This window comes from Mobula birostris, chromosome 21 (genome assembly GCF_030028105.1).
Source record: "Mobula birostris isolate sMobBir1 chromosome 21, sMobBir1.hap1, whole genome shotgun sequence".
Lineage (NCBI taxonomy): Eukaryota > Metazoa > Chordata > Chondrichthyes > Myliobatiformes > Myliobatidae > Mobula > Mobula birostris.
In genome coordinates, this window is record NC_092390.1 from 23,626,288 (window position 1) to 23,647,557 (window position 21,270).

Genomic DNA, 21,270 nt, shown 5'->3' on the forward strand with positions numbered 1-21,270 from the left:
GCTGCCTGACCTGCTGAGTTCCTTCAGCAATTTGTATGTAACTCTGGTATCCAGCATCTACAGAATCTCTTGTGTTTACATGATGGCCTGTGTTTTGCACACCTCCAAACCCTAATCATTAATTTCTTCAACTAAAGACGTACTCTGGCTGTACCACCTAGCACCCACCAAATACATTGCTACAATTGATCTGTAACCTGCACTGTCCAGAATAAGGTCAACTTGTGCGTGATAGCAACAAGTACCTCAAGAACATGAGATATTGGAGCAGAATTAGGCCATTCATCCCTTCAAGTCTGCCCCTTCATTCCATCAAGGTTGATTTATTAACCCTCTCAACCCCATTGTCCTACCTTCTCTCCATAACCTTTGACACCCTTACTAATCAAGAACCTATCAACCTCTGCTCTAAGTCTACCCAATGACTTGGCCACCAAATGCTACCATGGCAGGAAATAACTCATTCATCGTTGCTCAATCAGAATCTCACATTTCCCTACATTCCAGCACTGTGGCTGCATCTTCAACACCCTGACGTCATAGATCATCTTCTCCAGAGATGGGGACTAAATGCAGGCCTGAATCGTCACACGCTTGTACTGCAAAAAAATGAAGGAAGGAGTAGAAGCAGGACGTTAGCAATTCGTATGTGCAGCACATATGATGTTGAATACTTTTTAAAGTTCCTTCTCAGGAGGTATATCAAATGCAAGGCTAGCACTTGGCTAGGGCCATTCCAGTGAGCAGTTAGTTATCAATTACATTCGTCACTGCACTGTAAACATTTTAAACCATTTCTTTATGATGCTGTTTACTTTGTAGGCATATGCTGGCATTGATGTATTTATTCCATATTTGTATTTTAACTTCAACTTTATATTTTATATAATTCTTTATAATTCTTGAATGTTGCATGTCACACCAGCACACCACAGCAAATTCCCAATACATGTAATTGTATATGGTGAATAATGTTGATCCTTGATCCATGGACCTTGATTGGTATTGATGTAACACTTAGGTCAGAGGAGACAAATTTTCTTTCCCTAAATGTTATTGGATTCTAATGCCATCATTGTCACTTTTATTAATCGCTGCATTTTGTTTGCAGATTTTTGTTCAAACAGAATTCTCAGACTGCTGTGGTGTAATTGAAATTCATGGCTCCTGAATTACTGACAAAACACCACGATCAGACTGTGATATATTGGATTCAGAAAGTTTGCAGCAATGAAAATTTATGAACAGTCCGAGGAAGTGTGAAAAACACAGAGAGGGAATTAGAAAGAATGAGGGAATGAAGGGAGGATGTGGGTTGGAGATGAGAGGTTTGGGTTCATATATTGCTGAACATTAAAGCTGTGGTTGCACTGACTTGATCTATGAGTGCAGATCCAAGCAGCTTTTCAAACTAGCTTTAGTTCAGCACACTTTTGCTTCAAGGCTCCCAGGGCTTGAGAGATGGGCCATTCCTGGGTTGGTATCAATACAGAGATCAGTGATCAGTTAGGGAGATCATTCACCTGTCAGGAAAGTGGTGACATGTAGAGAACATAGCCATCAGGAAGGTGAGACATGGTAAATTTCTCTCTTTAGCCAGGAGTTAAAATATTTCTCTCTTCAAGGTTACCTCTGGATGCAGGGAGAACATTTGTGTCTTGCTTTAATAGTTTAGTCAGGTCAGACTAAAAATGGCCCAGTAACCCTGAGGCTCCCTTGGATAATTCTGAATGTAAATACTATATAATATAAATGTGGCATTATGTTTTAGCAAGCTTGGGATAGACTGATTTACATACACGTACTAGTATTTGAGTAGAATTCTAATTAGTTAAACCCTTCAAATATGTAATATGTTAAATATTTATGCCAATGGCTATTTTGTGAGATTGGCTGGGTGACTTGCCTCTTTTGATTTTGCAGGTGGCTAACCTTGCTTGCTCAATGTCAACCAACAAAGGAGGAATCAATATTATTCAAATGGCAGAACAGCGCATCGAGACCCTGTGTCCACAGGTAGGGAACATGAAATATCTGAACGTTATTCATGGAAGCTGAAAAATCTTCAAAAGAAGCAACTAAGACCAGCAATGATTAGGTCATCTTACAATCTACCTTCTCCAATTTCATCCTGTACTCTTGTTACATTCTACTGTAGTTCTTCATTATCGTCTTTTTCAAGGTTATTGCTCATTTGTGACGTTGCAGCCTGAAGAACTTGCATGGAACGAGGCACATTTCTATCCTCAGAATTTCTGAACTGTTGTCAGGTATAGGCAGTAATTCATGCAATCATCACAAACAACAGTGAGGTAGTGGTCTAATAGTTATTTTCTTGTCGTCAGCAATGTTGAATGTGGGGACATTCTTGACCAATACTGATGGAGAACCTTTCGCTCTTTCATTGGTGCAACTGGCTCTTTCCCATTTTATCTGGGCAGTGAAAGATGGCAGTTTCCATGCTCTGAACCCCATGATCCTAGAAGGCTGATTGGATTTCAAACACTGATTGAGTGCACATAAGTGTGGGCAATAGATAGGCTATCAGACAAGGAAGATTACAGGTGAACTTGATCTAGATCTCATCATCGTCCACCCACAGTCAGCGGTCACCAATCATCAGTGAGATCTGTCCGGTTTTATTCTCTCTCCATGCTTCTACTGTAGATCCAGCTGAGGCCACTTACTTCTGCAGAGAATATATCTCCCTCCTCTCTGCTGAGCTTAGAGCAATGCCAGGAGGTACACAAGACCATAACATATAGGAGCAGAACTGGGCCATTCGGCCCATCGAGTCTGCTCCACCATTCAATCATGGGCTGATCCAATTCTTCCAGCCACCCCCACTCCCCTACCTTCTCCCCATACCCTTTGATGCCCTGGCTACATAGACCCCAGTAGGTAATATGGGGCAATTCTGTTTGCTCTTTTGTTAGGACTAAAGGTCGAAAGCTATATTTGAGTTTTAATAAGTTCTCGTTTTGATGATGTAGTCGCAGGCATTTTGACTTATTGAAACCCAGTGAAAGGGATCTAATATGAGGAAAGTGGCTAAGAAAAACTCATTTACATTCGGAACCAGACCAGCTTCCCCTTGAAATGAGTCAACACGTCAAAACAGCATTGATGCATCCCAGAGTTTAATTACTCTCTGGTAAAAATGACTCCTGAGAATGAACCCATCTGCTGTCAGATGTGCATAGATTAACCTCGTGCAATCATACAGCTATATAGTATGAACACAGGCCCTTCAGCCCAGATCATCCTCATCAACCAAGCTGCCTAGCTGAACTTGTCCCATTTGCCAGCATTTGGCCCATATCCCTCTAAACCAGGGATTCAGTTCTGAACCTTTTTTATGCCAGGCACCGCTGCCATTAACCGAGGGGTCTGTGGACCCCAGGTTTGGAATGCCTGCTCTAAACCTTTTCTGTTCATGTACCTGTTCAGGTGTTACAATTGTATCCACCTCTGCCATTTCCTCTGGCATCTCATTCTACTCACCATCTTTTGTGCAATGAAGTTGACCCACAGGTCCCTTTTAAACCTTTCCCCTCTCACCTAAATCTATGTCCTTTGGTTTTGTACTTCCCTGAGGAAAAGACTGTGATTAGATTAGATTAGATTATGAGAACACTCAGTCCTTGTTTATCGTCATTTAGAAATGCATACATGCATTAAGAAATGATACAATGTTCCTCCAGAGTGATATCACAGAAAATCAGGACAAACCAAAGACTAACACTGACAGAACCACATAATTATAACATATAGTTACAGCAGTGCAAAGCAATACCATAATTTGATGAAGAGCAGACCATGGGCACGGTAAAAAAAAGGTCTTAAGTCCCGATCGGCTCCCGAGTCGCCGATAGCAGGCAGCAAAAGGGAGAAACTCCCTGCCGTAAACCTCCAGGCATCAACAACTGCCGATGCATTGGAAGCACCTGACCACAGCCGACACCAAGTCCGTCCATCCGAAAACTTCGAGCTTCCGACCAGACCCTCTGATATAGCCTCCCGAGTGCCATCCTCTGCCGAGCATCTTCGACCTCACCCCGGCTGCCGAAACAAGCAAAGCCCTCATGATTATATAAACCTCCATAAGATCCCTTCAGGGAAAAAGTTCCTAGCCTACCTAGCCTCTCCTTATCACTCATAACCACTACAAAAATTACACTTAAATTCCACTTAAAAATTCCAGTAAATTCCACTTAATTCTGCTCTGCACCCTTTCTGGTTTAATGACATCCTACATACAGCACAGCAACAAGGACAGTATGTATTGTCTATTGTAGACTTACTAATGTCTTGTACAACTGCATCGTGGCATAGCAGTTAATGCAATCACTTTACTGCACCAGCTAAGATCAGGGTTCGATTCCCACTGCTGTCCGTAAGGAGTTTGTCTGTTCTCCCCAAGGTCGCGTAGATTTCCTCCGGGTGCTCTGGTTTCCTCCCACAGTCAAGGGTTAGTGTGTTATGGGCATGCTTTGTTGACACTGGAAGCACAGTGACACTTGTGGGTTGCTTAGCAGAATCGTTGCTGATTTGATTTGACACTGTATGTTTCGATGCGAAAATGATTAGTTAATCTTTAATCTTTTGTGTTTAAACTGTTACATAACATCCCAAGACCTGTACTGAAAATATCCCGGCTGGGGAAGGCAAGCATGCCAAATGCCTTCTTTCCCCACCCTAACAATTTGTGTTGCCATTTTCAAAGAACCATGTACCCACTGTTCTACAACACTCCCCAGACCCCTACCATTCACTGTGCTAGCTGTATACCAAAATGCAACACTTCACCCTGATCTGAATTAAACTCACCAGCCATTCCTCAGCTCACTAGCCTAGTTGATTAAGATCCCATTGTAATCTTAGGTAACCTCCTTCGTTGTACATTCTATAGGTCTGCACAGTAGTGTCACAGTTAGCACAATGCTTTACAATGCCAGCAGTAAGATTACGGTTCGATTCCCACTGCTGTCTGTAAGGTGTTAGCACGTTCTCCCTGTGACAGCGTGGGTTTCTTCTGGGTGCTCCAGTTTTCACCCACGTTCCAAAGACTTACAGTTAGGGTTAGTGAGTAGCAGGCACGCTAATGGTACCAGAAGCTTGGTAGAACTAGTGGGCTGCTCAGCACAATTCTCACTGATTTGATTTGATGCAAATGATGCATTGAATTGTATGTTTCGAGGTTTTGATGTACACGTGACAAATAAAGCTGATCGTTACAAGCATTAGCAAAATCTATATGATCAGTTTTAGTGTTTCATGTTATCTAGTACCTCTCACACTGTTAAACTGCAAAAATATCTCAGCTGTGATAGTATTCATTTCTTCAATTATTTTGTAGACTTCTAGCAGGTTATCCAAAGATTTCTGCCAGTGCAACATAAATTTATCCAAAATCCTTAAACCTCATTAATCTGACAATCCTTATGGCTCTCCAATGAACATCCTCCAAGACCACCATGTAAGGAGGTAAAACTGTCTTCAGAGTTCCAATTAAATGGAGACTTGCTCTATCTGTAACTAAAACAGAATAGTGCTATTAATTCAGCCCAAATCCCACCATTTTAATCTCTTGCACCTCCATGTTGGCCGTAAATCTGCACAGTAACACCTAAAATCTTTATCTCATGTGCTCTATCTGTATTTTTTCTTGTATTCAGTGTTGATCCTACAAACATCGATGACAATGAGGTGATGACAACAAGAGTTATTGGGTCATGGAGTTTTACAGCTTGGAAACAGGCCCTTTGGACAAACTAGTCCACTCTGATCTGTGACAGTGCTATTTGCCTGCATTTGGCCACGCTCTTCTCAATAAATAGAGAGTTACAGCATGGAGTAGATCTTTATGGCCCAACAAGCTGCATCGCCCAGCAATCCACTCGTTTAACATTCACCCAATCACAGGACAATTGACAATGACCAATCAACCTACTAACTGGTACGTCTTTGGATTGTTGGAGGAAACCAGAGCACTCGGAGGAAACCCACGTGGTTCATGGGGAGAACTTGTAACTCCTTACAGATGGCACCAGAATTGAACTCCGAACGCCACAAGCTGTGATAGCGCCATGTTACCGTGGCGATTCCTGCATCTGTCCAACTGTCTTTTAAATATTGTAATTTTACCACCTTCTACTATTTCCTAAGGCAGCTCATTCCATATACCCACCACCCTTTGTGTGAAAGTTTCCCTTTAGATCTTTCCCTCCTCATTCTAAACCTCTACCCTCTGGTTTTGCACTCCCCACTGTGGGGTAGTGTAGTGGCTAGCACAACACTTTACAGTACAGACGACCCAGGTTCAATTCCCAATGCTACCTGTAAGGAGTTTGTACGTTCTCCCCGTGACCACGTGGGTTTCCTCCACAGTCCAAATACCTACTGGTTGGTAGGTTGGTTAGGTTAAATGGTCATAGTAAAATTACGGCTAGCATTAAATCGGTGGATTGTTGGGGATCAAAGGGTCCATTCCATGCTGTAGCTCAATAAAAATAATAAAAAAGACTGTGACAATTCATCCTAATCTATGCTCCTTGTGATCTTATAAACCTTTATAAGGTCATCCCTCAACCTCCTTCGCTCGAGGGAAAGAGTCTGAGCCAACTCAGTCTCTCCTTATAAATAAAACCCTCCTGTCCCAGCAACATCATTGTGAATCATTTCTGCATAACTCTCATTCATGTGGCAGCTTTATCATTGTAAAATATTCCAAGTCGCCTTACAGGAGTTTCATCAAGCAAAATTTGACTGAGGGGATAAATTAAATGACCAAAGGCTTTGTCAGAAATGGGTTTCTTGAAAAAAAGCCTTGAGTATTGAGTACAGAAGATGGGATGTTAAGTTGTATATGATGGTGCTGAGGCCTGATTTGGAGTAAATGTGTGCAGTTGTGAACAACGACCTAGAGGAAAGTGATCAACAAGATGAAAAGAGTGAAGTGTACAAGGATGTTGACAGGATTTGAAGATCTGCATTATGGGAAAGGTTGAATAGTTTAGCACTTTATTTATTTAATTTATATTTATTTAGTGATACAACGTGGAGAAGGCCCTTCTGACCCTTTGAGCAATGCCACCCCAGAAACCCCACAACCCCGATTAACCCTAAAATAATCACAGGACAACTTACAGTGACCAGTTAACCTTCCCGGTACATTTTGGATTGTGGGAGGAAACCGGAGCACCTGGGGAAAACCCATATATTTCACGGGGAGGGCATACAGAAAGAGACTCCTTACAGAACAGCACTGGAATTGAACTCTGAACTACAGTAGGCCCTGAGCTGTGATAGCGTCACTCTAACTGCTAAGCTACCATGGCACCCATTCCCTGGAGAGGGGGAGAATGAGGGGGAGGGATTTGATCTATGTATTCAAAATTATGAAAGGTATAGATAGGGTAAATACAAATAGGCTTTGTCCAATGAGGTTGCATGCTTCTAGAACTAAAGGTCGTGGGTTATGGGTGAAATGTGAAATGTTTAAGTGGAATCTGAGTGGGAACTTCTTCACTCAGAGGATGGTGAAAGTGTGATAAGAGCTGACAGTGGAAGTGGTAGATACAGGTTTGATTTCAAAATTTAAAAGAAGTTTGAATAAGTACATAGATGGGAGAAGTGTGGAGGGCTATGATCTGAGTGCAGATCGATAGGACTAGGCAGATTAATAGCATGGACTAATTGAGCCAAAGGATCATCTTCTGTGCCGTAGTCTTCCATAACTCTATGAGTCTAGGAAGAAAGAGAGTTGAAGAGCCAAAGAAATTGAACGAGGAATTAGTCCTCACTTTACCTGTCCCTTCCCCCCGCCCCTGCCTCCCCAGCCCATTCCTGACTGATGCATCTCCCTGTAATACCCACTCCACCAACCCAATCTGCACACGTCTCACTATGCCGGTGTCTGGGACATGCTGTGTAGCATCAGGCATATGGATGCATTCTGATCTCCATAATCACCATTCACATCCAATCCCCCTCCTGTTCAAGTTGATCGTCATTAGCATACTGTACATGCATATATGATAAATTTGGCCAAAGTCAGCATGGTATTCTTAAAGGGAAATATTGCATGAAAAATTTGTTGGAATTCTTTAAGGAAATAACAGGCAGGATAGACAAAGGAGAGTCAGTAGATGTTGCTTACGTGGATTTTCAGAAGGCCTTTCACAAGGTGCTTAACAAGATTAGAGCCTATGGTGTCACAGGAAACATACTATTACGGATAGAAGATTGGCTGACTGGCAGGTGACAAAGAGCGAAAACAAAAGGGCCTTCTTTTCACACGATATGTCAATGGATTGGATGATGGAATTGATGGCTTTGTGGATAAGTCTGCAAACAATATGAAGCTAGGTGGAGGCGTAGAGAGAACTGAGGAAGCAGAGAGTTTGCAGAAGGAGTTGGACACATTGGGAGAATGGGCAAAGGAGTGGTAGAGGGAATCTAGTGTAGGGAAATGTATGGTCATGTACTTTGGTGGAAGGAATAGAGGTTATTTTCTATACAGGGAGAAAATTCAAAATCGGAGGTACAAAGGGATGGGAAAACAAAACACAAACAAGTTATACAGAATACAGCAAAAGCACTTCCGTGCTATTCTGAGGATGTCTGTTGTTAATCAAGCCACAGGGAAAACAGTATGAAACACGAGTAGTAAATGTACCAAATACAGAGTATGCTGATGAGGTAGTTAGGCTTCTATTCAAGGATGAAAGTGGGCTGAAAAATGGCAAATGGAATTTAATGCAGACAAGAATACATTTCTGGTCGCCCCACTATAGGAAGGATGTTGAGGCTTTGGAGAGGGTGCAGTATGCTGCCTGGTTTAGAGTACGTGCACATGAGAGGCGAGATAAACTTGAGTTGTCTTCTCTGGAGCACCAGAGGCTGAGGGGAGATCTGATAGAGGGTTAAAAGATTATGAGAGGCATAGATAGAGTAGAGAGGATGTATCTGTTTCCCAGGATTGAAATGTCTAATACAAGAGTGCATGCATTGAAGGTGAGAGGGGGATGTGAGGAGTAAATTTTTTACTCAGAGAGTGGTGGATGCCTGGAATGTGCTGTCTGGTATGGTGGCAAAGGCAAATACATTAGAGGTTTTTAAAAGACATTTGGTTAGGCACATGGATGTAAAGAAGATGGAAGTATATGAACATTGTGTAAGTAGGAGGGATTAGTACTAGGTGTTTTAGATTTGTAGATTTGCTTTTTGGCTGGTTCAGCACAACATAATAAGCCAAGTGATCTATTCCTCTGCTGCACTGTTCTATGTTCTAAGAGTGAGCTGTTGCTCTTTGGGAGGACACACCAGGGTGGAGTTTACATCGTGAATACTTAAGACACTGAGGAGCAAAATAGATCAGAGGGATCTGAGAATACAGATCCATAATTCCTTGAAAGTGGCATCATGGGTAGATAGAGTTGTAAAGAGAGCTTTTGGCACATTGTCGTTCATAAATCAAAGTATTGAGTACTGGAGTTGGGACGTTATGTCGACGTTGGTAAGGCCTACTTTGGAGTATTGTGTACAGTTCTGACCACCTACCTACAGGAATGATATCAATAAGATTGAAAGAGTATAGAGAAAATTTACGAGGATGTTGCTGGAACTTGAGGAAATAAGTTATAAGGAAAGGTTGAATAGATTAGGACTTAACAGGTATTCCCAGGAGCATAGAAGAACGAGGGGAGATTTGGTGGAGGTATACAAAGTGATGAGAGGTATAGCTAGGGTAAATGCAAGTAGGCCTTTTCCACTGAGGTTGGATGAGGCTAAAACTGGAGATCATGTGTTAAGGGTGAAAGGTGAAATATTTAAGGGGAACATGAGGGGATCTTCCTTACTCAGCGTGGTGAGCGTGTAGAACAAGCTGCCAGTGAAAGTGGTAGATGCAGGATTGGTTTCAATAATGTGACTGGGCAGGTTTACAGTTTGGCACAAACTAGACGGGCTGAAGGGCCTGTTTCTGTTCTGTAATGTTCTGTGATTGTATGACTCTACAAACTGAATCAGTGTAGTGTAGAGTAGGCAATTGTCCAGCTATATGATAGCTTCTCTGCTGAACTTTTATGGATCAGGCTTTATCAAAATACGAAAAATAGAAAAACTGCAAATAGTAAAGGCAAGTGCTGAAAACACAATTGAAAATTCAGTAACTTTAATGTTAGCTGTGCTTCTCACTCCATAAATGTTGCCTCAACATGTAAAATATTTACAGCAGATTTGCTGTTGCTTATTTAGTGTGAAGCTGCTGTATTTAATTGAAATATACTGTATGCTGCCGGATACGGATTTTTATGTAAATTTTTGAAAAGCATATCGAAATGTGAAATGAAAACAGAAAATGGGGGAGGCACTCAGCTGTTCAGGTAAAAAGAGAGGATCTTCCATACTTGCATTTCAGTGCACTATGTCACAGACCATGGACTCGATGAGCTGACCTCAGAAATACTGTTGCAGTGGTCAAAGACAGCATACAAATAGATTTATTTATTTATGTTGATCCGGAGAGTTCTTGGGAAATTTTGTATGTGAAGCAGCATAGCAAAGCAGTGTGCAAAATAGCAACGCTGATGCAGGGTCTCATCCCAAATTGTCAACTGTTTATTCCCCTTCATAGACACCGCCTGAAAGATTGAGTTCCTCCAGCATTTTGCGTGTGTTGCTCAGGCATCTGCAGAATCTCTTGTGGTTACGTGCAAAGACTTGTCATCTCAGCTTAATGCAGTTAATTTATTTTAATTCAGGTGTAAGTCAATTTGTCTTTTGTAACAAATCTCGACTAGGCTTTTAATTAAAGAGGAATCAATAGATGTTAAATGCAAGTGAATGTGCTGTTTGAAGCAATTCCTGCAGTGTCTTGGTGAATTTCTCAGAGGTGGTCATGTTAGTTGACAGTTATTAAAGATGTTATCTGTATATGTGGTGGCTTCAGGAACTGCTCTACCACTACTGCAGTCTCTCAAAGTGATGGAAGAGTGTAAGATATTCCATACAAAAGCAGGAGCACTCAACAGTCAGGCAGCATTTGTTGAGTGAGAAATAATTAATGTTTCAATAACCCTATATCTTTGCAGAGAAGATTTACCAGGATGCTGCCTGATTTAGACAGCATGTCTTGTGAAGGAGCTGGGCTTTTCTCTCTGCAGCAAAAGAGGATGAGAGATGACTTGATAGATAAGATAATAAAAGACATGGATTGAGTGACAACCAGAGAGTTTTTTTCATTTGTGGATAGTACGAGGGCATCATTTCAAGGTGATTGGAAGGAAGTGAGAGTGGGGAGTGGGGGGAACAAACTGCCAGGGATGGCAGTCGAGGTGGATACATTGGGGACATTTAAGAAACTCTTAGATAAGCACATGGGTGACCGAAGAAAGGATAGCTCTGTGGAGGGAAGAATTGGATTGATATTAGAGTAGGTTAGAAGGTCAGCACAATACTGTAAGCTGAAGGACCTGTACTGTGCTGTAGTGTTCTATAGTCAATGCAGGTCTGAACCAGAAAGAACAAGAAAACGAATGCATTAATTCAGAGAGGAGAAGTGATGGAGCAAAGGGAGGGAATACAGTATTTGTGACAGCTGATTGTTGTAGTAAGCTTTAGCAATGAGAGACAGTAGAGAAAAACATTAAATTACGTGGATCTATTGGATTCATTATTTGAATTTGAATTTATTTAAATCATGCATCCATCCCACAACATGAGGGAATAAAGATCTTTGGGTTATGACTCTGTCGCAATGTACAGACATATGAATTTAAAAGTCTAATGACTTGTAGAAAGAAGCTGTCCCGTAGCCTGTTGGTCCCGGCTTTAATGTTGCGGTACTGTTTGTCAGATGGAAGCAGCTGAAGCAGTTTATGGTTGGGCTGACTGGTGTCCCTAAAATGTCCTCAGTGGAGGGAAGTTCACATCCACCCTCTGCAATGCCCAGCAATCAAGGTTGATGCAGTTCCCGAACCAGGTGGTGATGCAGCCTGTCAGGATGCTGTCAATGCTGCCCCTGTAGTGCTACCACATTGTAAGTGGTGAATGCAGTGCAGAGAGTTTGAAGAACTGGGAATGAATTGTTGCTTCAGCTGTAAGGACTGTTTAAGCTGCTGGTTATGCAGCTGGAGTAAACAGCTGAACAAGTCGGAATAGAACCCCTCGATACGGGGTAGAAAGGCTTGACATTTATTCCACTTGAACTGACTGAGCCAAAAATGAGGCTAAATTCAAAATAATATCTGTGATATAGCAAAATTTCTCAACCCTGCCAACCTCCTTCATGAGGTAGAAATTTAACAGGAGGCGGTCAGAAGCTGATCAATACGGAACAGTAATGCGAAGCCTCACTGAAGGTTGTGAGCTACATGTAATTATGCTGGAAGCAAAATGCAGAGGCTTGTGTTGGCACTGAAACCTCAAGGGTGCAAGAATGATTGCTTTGAGAAACTAAGCTGCCCTCAGAGAAAACGATGAGATTTGTTCTGCAGCAGAAAGTTATAGGATGGAGTGTGAGTGTACTACATAAATCTCCCGGGGTAAAAGGAAAAAAAACTTCAAATCAAGGGTAAAGAAACACCTTGGACCTACAGGAAAAAATTTAAATTCCACAGGAGGTAACAGTTCCTTGCTTTTGATAATAAGTCTGACAAGTATAGAAAGAACAATCATTCTGCATGCAAATACACATGTTGTTTCTGTGTTCTGGCTATAAATGTAAGCTTGTGGATTACACCACTGTGGCAACTTCGCAAGATGAAAAGGCATATAACTGATGTTGCCAGGTATAATAATAATAATAGCATCTAATGGAACACTGTTTGTTGGAGTCAGGAAAGCTATGTTAGGTACGCACAGAGACAAAGAATACCTAATGCTCAACTTTCAAAATTTAAAGTAAATTTACTACAAAGGACATGAGTATAAGACATAGGACGAGGATTAGACCACTCAGCTCATCATGTCTGCTCCGCCATTCCATCATGGCTGATTTACTATTCCTCTCAACCCCATTTTCCTGTCTTCTCCCCATAGCCCTTGATGCCCTGACTATCAAGAATGTATCACCCTCCACTTTAAATATACTCAAAGTCTAGGCCTCCAGAGCCATCTATGGCAATGAATTCCACAGATTCATGACCCACTGGCTAAAGAAATACCTCCTCACTTCAGTTCTACGAAGGGGAAATCATGCTTGACTAATCTTCTGGAATTTTTTGAGGATGTAGCTATGAAAATGGACAATGGAGAGCCAGTGGATGTAGTGTACCTGGACTTTCAGAAAGCCTTTGATAAGGTCCCACATAAGAGATTAGTGGGCAAAATTAGAGCACATGGTATTGGGGGTAGGGTACTGACATGGATAGAAAATCAGTTGGCAGACAGGAAACAAAGAGTAGGGATTAACGGGTCCCTTTCTGAATGACAGGCAGTGACTAGTGGGGTACCGCAAGGCTTGGTGCTGGGACTGCAGCTGTTTACAATATACATTAATGATTTAGATGAAGAGATTAAAAGTAACATCAGTAAATTTGCGGATGACACAAAGCTGGGTGGCAGTGTGAAATGTGAGGAGGATGTTATGATAATGCAGGATAACTTGAACAGGTTGGGTGAGTGGGCAGATACATGGCAGATGCAGTTTAATGCAGATAAATGTGAGGTTATCCACTTTGGTGGCAAGAACAGGAAGGCTGATTACTATCTGAATGGTGTCAAGTTAGGAAAAAGGGAAGTACAACGAGATCTAGGTGTCCTTGTTCTTCAGTCACTGAAAGTAAACATGCAGGTACAGCAGGCAGTGAAGAAAGCTAATGGCATGTTGGCCTTCATAACAACGGGAGTTGAGTATAGGAGCAAAGAGGTCCTTCTGCAGTTGTACAGGACCCTGGTGAGACCACGCCTGGAGTATTGTGTACAGTTTTGGCCTCCAAATTCGAGGAAGGACACTCTTGCTATTGAGGGAGTGCAACACAGATTCATGAGGTTAATTCCCGGGATAGTGGGACTGTCATATGTTGAAAGATTGAAGCAACTGGGCTTGTATACACTGGAATTTAGAAGGATGAGAGGGGATCTGATTGAAACATATAAGATTATTAAGGGATTGGACATGCTAGAGGCAGGAAACATGCTCCCGATGTTAGGGGAGTCCAGAACAAGAGGCCACAGTTTGAGAATAAGGGGTAGGCCATTTAGAACGGAGTTGAGGAAAAACTTTTTCACCCAGAGAGTTGTGGGTCTGTGGAATGCTCTGCCTCAGAAGGCAGTGGAGGCCAATTCTCTGGATGCTTTCAAGAAAGAGTTAGATAGAGCTCTTAATGATAGCGGAGTCAAGGGATATGGGGAGAAGGCAGGAACGGGGTACTGATTGTGAATGACTAGCCATGATCACAGTGAATGGTGGTGCTGGCTTGAAGGGCCGAATGGCCTACTCCTGCACCTATTGTCTATTGTCTATTTAAATGGATGTTCCTCTATTCTGAGGCTGTGCCAACTTGTCCTGCATTCATCCACTATAAGAAACATCCTCTCCAAATCCACTCTATCCTGGTCTTTTAGTATTCGATAGGTTTCAATGAGAACTTCCCCATTCTTCTAAACTCCAGTGAGCTCAAGCCCAAAGCCATCTAACACTCTTCATACATTAACCCTTTTATTCCCAGAATCATTCTTGTGAACCTGTTCTGGAACTTTTCGAATGCCATCACATCTTCTCTTAGTTAATGGACCCAAAACTGCTCTCCATACTCCAAATGTGGTTTGATCAATTACTTATAAAGCCTCAGCATTACATTCTTGCTCTTATATTCTAGTCTTCTTGAAATGAAATGCATTTGCCTTCCTTACCACCAACTCAACCTGCGCGTTAAGTTCCAGGGAATCCAAGTCCCTTTGCACCTCTGATTTTTTGAATTTTCTCCCCATTTAGAAAATAGTCTATACTTTTATTCCTTCTACCAAAGCGCATGACCATATATTTCCCGACACTAATCCATCTGCCACTTCTTTGCCCATTCTTCTAATCTCTCTACTTTCTTCTGCAGACTCCCTGCTTCCTCAACACTACCAGTCTCTCCATCTATCTTCATATTGTCTGCAAACTTAACCCCAAAGTTATCAATTCCATCATCCAAATCATTGACATATAATGTGAAAAGAAGCTGTCCAAGTACCAACCCATGCCAAACACCACTAGTCACTGGCAACCAACCAGAAAATATACCCCCTTTATTCCCACTCTTTGCCTCCTGCCAGTCAGACAATCCTCTATCCATGCTAGTACCTCTCCTGTAATACAGTGGGCTTTCATCTTAGTAATAATAATTATTATTATTATTTTATTGATCCCGAATGGTAAGCTCTTTCATTACAGCAGCAACATTTAGAAACACACTTAGCAGTGTGCAAACTTAACTAATAATCAAGCACAGAGTAATAATATACGCCTCTGTCCACTCAGACGTTCCTGCAGCCGGGTATGGTAGCACTATGGTCCAGGAAATGCGTGTGTAGCCAGATCTCAAAAACACAAAAACACTCCACTCCTGGTATTCCCTCTGGGTCCTAATCAGTGCACCAAGCTTGTCCATCTTATTTCTCAAGGATCTCATGTTTCCCATGACGATTGCAGGGATAGAAGGTTTATATTTCCTCCTCTTAGCTTTAACCTTCGCTCCAGCCCGGCAGCCTTGGTGTCTCTTCCCAGGCTCCCGAGGGATCTCAGGCCACACTCGAGTGGTTGCCTCGGTTTGCATAGTTCCATCAGCCGGTCTCTGGAATAAGCTCAACCTTTGCTCCAAACACAAGGTAGCTATCACAAATGGTCCCGGCACAAGATAATCCAGAATGACACTCAAGAAAATATAAAAATAACATAAAATAATATGAAAAATGGCAAAACACAGGAACTACTGCAACAAGCTACCACTAGCACGGCACCATCTTGCATGAATCGCCTCATGTGTGGTACCTTGTCAAAGGTACTGTGAAAATCCAAGTATACAACAGCCACTAGCTCTCCCTTGTCTACTCCTCCAAGACTGTTATTTCCTCCAAGAATTCCAACAGGTTAGTCAGGCAAGATTTCCTCTTAATGAAACCATGCTGATCTTTCCCTATTTTTTATCAGGTGTTCTCAAAATACCCCAAAAACTCATCTTTAATAATGGACTCCAACATTATCCCAACAATTAAAGTCAGGCTAACTGGCCTATAATTTTCTTTCTTCTGCTCCCTCCTGTCTTAAAGAGTAGAGTGACATTTGTTATTTTCCAGTCCTTTGGAACTACTTCAGAGTCTAGTGATTCTTGAAAGATCATTAATAATGCCTCCACAATCTCTTCAGCTACTTCATTCTGATCCCTGGGGTATAGTCCATCTGGTCCAGGTGACTTAACTACTTTCAGTCCTTTCAGCTTTCCAGTACCTTCTCCTTAGTAATAGCAGCTACACTCATTTCTGCCCCCTGACACTCTCAACCTTCTGGCATACTGGTTATGTCTTCCACAGTGAAGACTGACCACACAATTCTTACTAAGGTTTGTCCATCCCAATTACTAGCTCTTTAGTGTCATTTTCTAGCAGCTTGATATCCACACTCTCTTTTACTCTTTATAACTTTGATAAAGCTTTTGGTATCCTCCTTTAGTGAGCTTAGCTCCATATTTCATCTTTTCTCTCCTTGTGGCTTTTCTAATTGTCTTCAATTTTTTTTTCAAACTTCCCAAACCTCCAACTTTCTGCCTTTTTTTGCTATATTATATGTCCTCTCTATTGCTTTTATGCTGACTTTGACTTCCCTAGTCAGTCATAGTTGCATTATCCTCCTTTTAGAGTGCTTCCTCACCTATCCTGCACCTTCTAAGTTGCCTCAAGAAACTCCAGCCATGGCTGTTCTGCCATCATCCCTGCTAATGTTCCCTTCTAATCAACCTTCGCCAGCTTCTTTCTCATGCCTCTGTAATTCCCTTTAGTCCACTGTAATACTGATACATCTGACTTTATCTTCTCTCTATTAAACTGCAGGGTGAATTCTACCAATTTATGATCACTACCTCCATGTGTTCCTTTACCCCCTTGATTATCACAACTTTGCCCTCTTTTACAATTTTTTCCATATCTCTCGTTGTAATTTCTATACCACAGTCTTGCTACTGTTGGAAGACCTGTATATAACCCCCATTGGGCTCGATTTACCCTTACAGTTTCTTGACTCCACCCGCAAGAATTCTACATCTTCTGATCCCATGCCTCCTCTTTCTAAGGATTGGATTTCAGTTTTTACCCACAGAGCCATACCACCCACTCTGGCTACTTGCCTGTCTTTCCAATGCAATGTGTATTCTTGGATGTTAAACTCCCAATTATGATCTTCCTGCAGCCACAGCTCGTTGATGCCCACAATGCCATACCTGCGGATCTCTAACTGTGCTTCAAAATCATCTACCTTATTCTGTATACTGCATGCATTCAAATACAATACCTTCAGTCTTGTATTCATCACCCTTTTCAATGTTAGCCTCATATTATCATTCAAATCATCCCACTGACTGCAATTTTATTCTATCCTCAGCCTGTCCTTCCTCACCGTCTCGCTACACTCTTGTTGTATACCAACTGCCCCATCCTCACCCCTATCATTCTGGTTCCCAACCCCCTATCAAGTTATTTTAAACCCTCACCAACAGCTCTAGCAAACTTACCTGCAAGGTACTTGTCACCCTCCAGTTCAAGTGTCTATTTTGTACAGGTCATACCTTCCCCAGAAGAGATCCCAATGATCCAGAAATCTGAAGCCCCAGCCCCTTCACAATAGCTTATGAAAGTAAGAATGAAATGTACAGATGGGCCACACATAAATAAACAAAATAAAGTGTATAAATTAAAAATGGTAAGGCACAGAATAGCTTAACTGAATGACACTTTGAATACAATGCAGCAGGAAGTTCAGAAGCCTGCTGGCCTGGGGGAAGAAACTGTTTCCATCCTGACCGTTCTTGTCTTTATGCAGATTAGTCTTTTGCCTGATTGTAGGAAGTCAAAGAGGATGCTGGATGGATGGATGGGATCCTTAATAATACTAAGGGCTCTGCATACACAGCGCTCCTGATAAATGTCCCCAGTGGATGGTAGGAAGACCCCTATGATTCTCTCAGCTGTTGCCTCAGTCCTTTGTCGGGACTTCCGAACTGATGCTCAACTGCTCCCATACCATATGGAGATGCAACTTGTCAGGATGCTATCAATGGTGCTCCTGAAAAATGCAGCTAAGGTGTCGGGGGGGGCCTTATTTGCCTTAATCTCCTTAGGAACCGGACCACATGGAGGAGACCCACACGGTCTCAAGGAGAATGAACAAACTCCTTTCATACGGCTGGGATTCGAACCTCGCTCTTACAGCTGGCTGCTGTAGAGCCTTGTGTTGAGCACGATGCTATAGTGCCACCTGTCCAATACCCTCGAACTTTCTTTGAGAGCAGTGGATCAAAAATAGGGGAAAATCTGGTATTGGCAGGTACAGAGCAGTGTGTACCAACCAGTAGTTACTACCTGTGATTTGACACATCGGCTGAAAGAGATTGATCACCGTGAACGGCTCCTTTGGGAGCACTTTAATCACAGATCATCCCAGCTGTGAGTTGTCATTCACTGGGAAGGCTCAGCATCAGGCAGAGGCCCAGTCAACACACATTGGCTTCAAAGTTGATATCTGCAGTATCTAAATTTGGATGAAATTTGAGTTTAAACAGAATATTTCAACATGTAATATCTGTTTGGCACCTCAAAGTTCTCCAACTAGGGAACCATTATTTCAGCACGGCGTTGTGGCTAGGCTATGGGTGAAGGTTGTTGCGGACCTTAGTGAGGTAAGTGAAGGACTCCACCTTTTGTGCATGTTTATTATACCACTAAACTCCACCTGCCACTTTTCAGTCCAGCTCGGCATCCTGTTAATGTCCCTTTGTAACCCATAACAACCTTTTAAACTACCCACAGCACCACCAAACTTCATGTCACCTGCAAACTTACTAGCCCACTCTTCTTCCAAGTCATTTATAAAAATCACAAAGAGCAGGGTCTGTCAGTATCTCCAGTTGAACTCTGTCGTTTTGTGTGTTTTCCCCTAGCCATCAGTCTGTGGTTTTGTTTTGCCATGTGCTCCCGTCCCGCTCCTGCTCTACTCCGTCCCCTGTATTACTAAGTACTCCGTCTCTCACCTGTTTCTCATTATTACCTGTATTGCTGCCACCTGTGTCTCATTGTGCTCCACCTATCATCTGCCTCTCTGTTTATTGCTCAGTGTATTTCAGTCCCGTGTTTTCACCCATTTGTTGCCAGATTGTGCCAGTGAATTTTCCGCGATGGATCCCTGCTCCAGCAACCTGACAGGGTCCCACAGCGGATCCCTGTGGAACACCACTGGTCACTGACCTCCAGGCATAACGTGATCCATCTACCTCTGCCCTCTGCCTTCTGTGGGCAAGTCAAGTCTACATCTAAGCAAATAAGTTGCCATGGATCTAATGCCTCTTGACTTTCTGAATGAGCATACCATGGGAGACATTTCAAATTCCACATACAACACATCCACTACTCTGCCTTTGAGGAAGTGACAAAGTCACTTTGAAGGTGAAAAGTCCATCAGGCTCATGAGGCACGACCTGTCCCCCACAAAGCCATGTTGACTTATCCCTTACTCACTCTTCCTTCAGTTAGTCCTGACGAAGGGTCTCGGCCTGAAAGGTCGACTGCACCTCTTCCTAGAGATGCTGCCTGGCCTGCTGCGTTCACCAGCAACTTTGATGTGCGTTGCTTGACTTATCCCTACTCAGACCGTATTTCTCCAAATGCTTGTAAATCCTGTCTCCAAGAATTCTCTCCTATAGTTTGCTGTTCACTGAAGTAAGACTCCCTGGTCTATGATTCCCAGGATTATCCCTATTACCTTTCTTGAACAAAGGAATAACAGTTGCCACCATCCAATCTTCTGGCACTACTCGTGTGGCCAATGTGGATACAAAGATTCTTGCTAAAGGAGAACCAATCTCTTCCCTCAACACTTAGTAACTTGGGATATATCCTATCCGGCCCTGGAGAGTTATCTATCCAAACAATTTCAAAAGTTCCAGCACATCCTCTTTCTTAATGTTGACATGTTTCAGCATATCAGCCTGTTATACTGTGGCCTCACATTGGTCGAGGTTCCTCTCACTGATGAGCACTGAAGCAAAGTATTCATTAAGGGCCTCCCCTACCTCTTCAACTCCAGGCTCATGATTCCCCCTTTATCCATGATTGAGCCTACACTCACTCCAGTTATCCTCTTGTTCTTCACATACTGTATGTATAGAATGTCGTGGGGTTTTCTTAATCCTTCTCACCAAGGCCTTCTCATGTCTCATTCTAGCCCTCCTCAGTCCACTCTTAAACTCCTTCCTGGCTACCTGGTAATGCTGAACTTTAAGTCTGCTTATTTCTCCCACCTGACTCGATATTCCACATCTCTTGCCAACCATGCTGTCTTCACCCTACCATCATTTCCCTGCCTCAATGGGACAACCTCTTCCTGAGCTCCGTAGACAACCTCAACGTTTTTGTTTCACATTTCCACATCTTGCATGAGGAGCACATTAGTGACCTAGGATCCATTCTCACTACTCCAGATAGGTAATAATAGACAAAAAATAGAAGACAGACAGAGATCTCAACCTAGCCTCCACCTCTCCTTGCTGGTCAAAACCTCAAGCTTCCCCATCCTAACAATGGTCTACCTGCTTAAGCCAAAACCTTTGTGATCTGAATATTCAAAAAAAGATCCAACAGTCCCCAACCGCTTTTTAAACCTTGCACTCAGACCACACAAGCAACTGTCCCCATGATCTCAATCTCGTCAGAAAGTCCCAAATGGTTCCATGAGCTTTTTTTAAATTGGCTTCAAACATTCCTTTCTTCAAAAGTCTGTGCACATTGGAAGTGATTAATGTCTATCATGGCTGCGAGGTGCCTTAAGTGATATAGAAATTGTTCAGAAGGACTGTTCTAAAATGCAGGTGCTTTGTGGTTTTCTGACTGTCCACAATCTCAAGATGCAACAGACATCTGCAGACCAGCAGGGTCAGAAGCCAGTCACTGATCATAGATCCCGAAGGAAGTGTCACCACTGAATGCCTTTGCTTTTAGGTACCTGTTGTGATTGTGTGGGTTAAGCAGTGAAATATTTTGGCGGACTTATCAGAATCTTACCTAAACATCCTCAGC

The 21,270-nt window shown here is 42.4% G+C and overlaps 1 protein-coding gene across 3 annotated transcripts in view; it reads left to right on the plus strand.

Moving 5' to 3' along the window:
- The window catches only part of LOC140185675 (catenin alpha-3-like), a 1,719,142-nt gene that overhangs the window by 1,154,282 nt on the left and 543,590 nt on the right, over nt 1-21,270 (plus strand). For all 3 annotated transcript variants that reach the window (XM_072239175.1, XM_072239176.1, XM_072239177.1), the window contains one exon: nt 1,924-2,016. In XM_072239175.1, the coding sequence (XP_072095276.1) occupies nt 1,924-2,016 (93 nt within the window). The remainder of the gene's footprint in view (nt 1-1,923; nt 2,017-21,270) is intronic.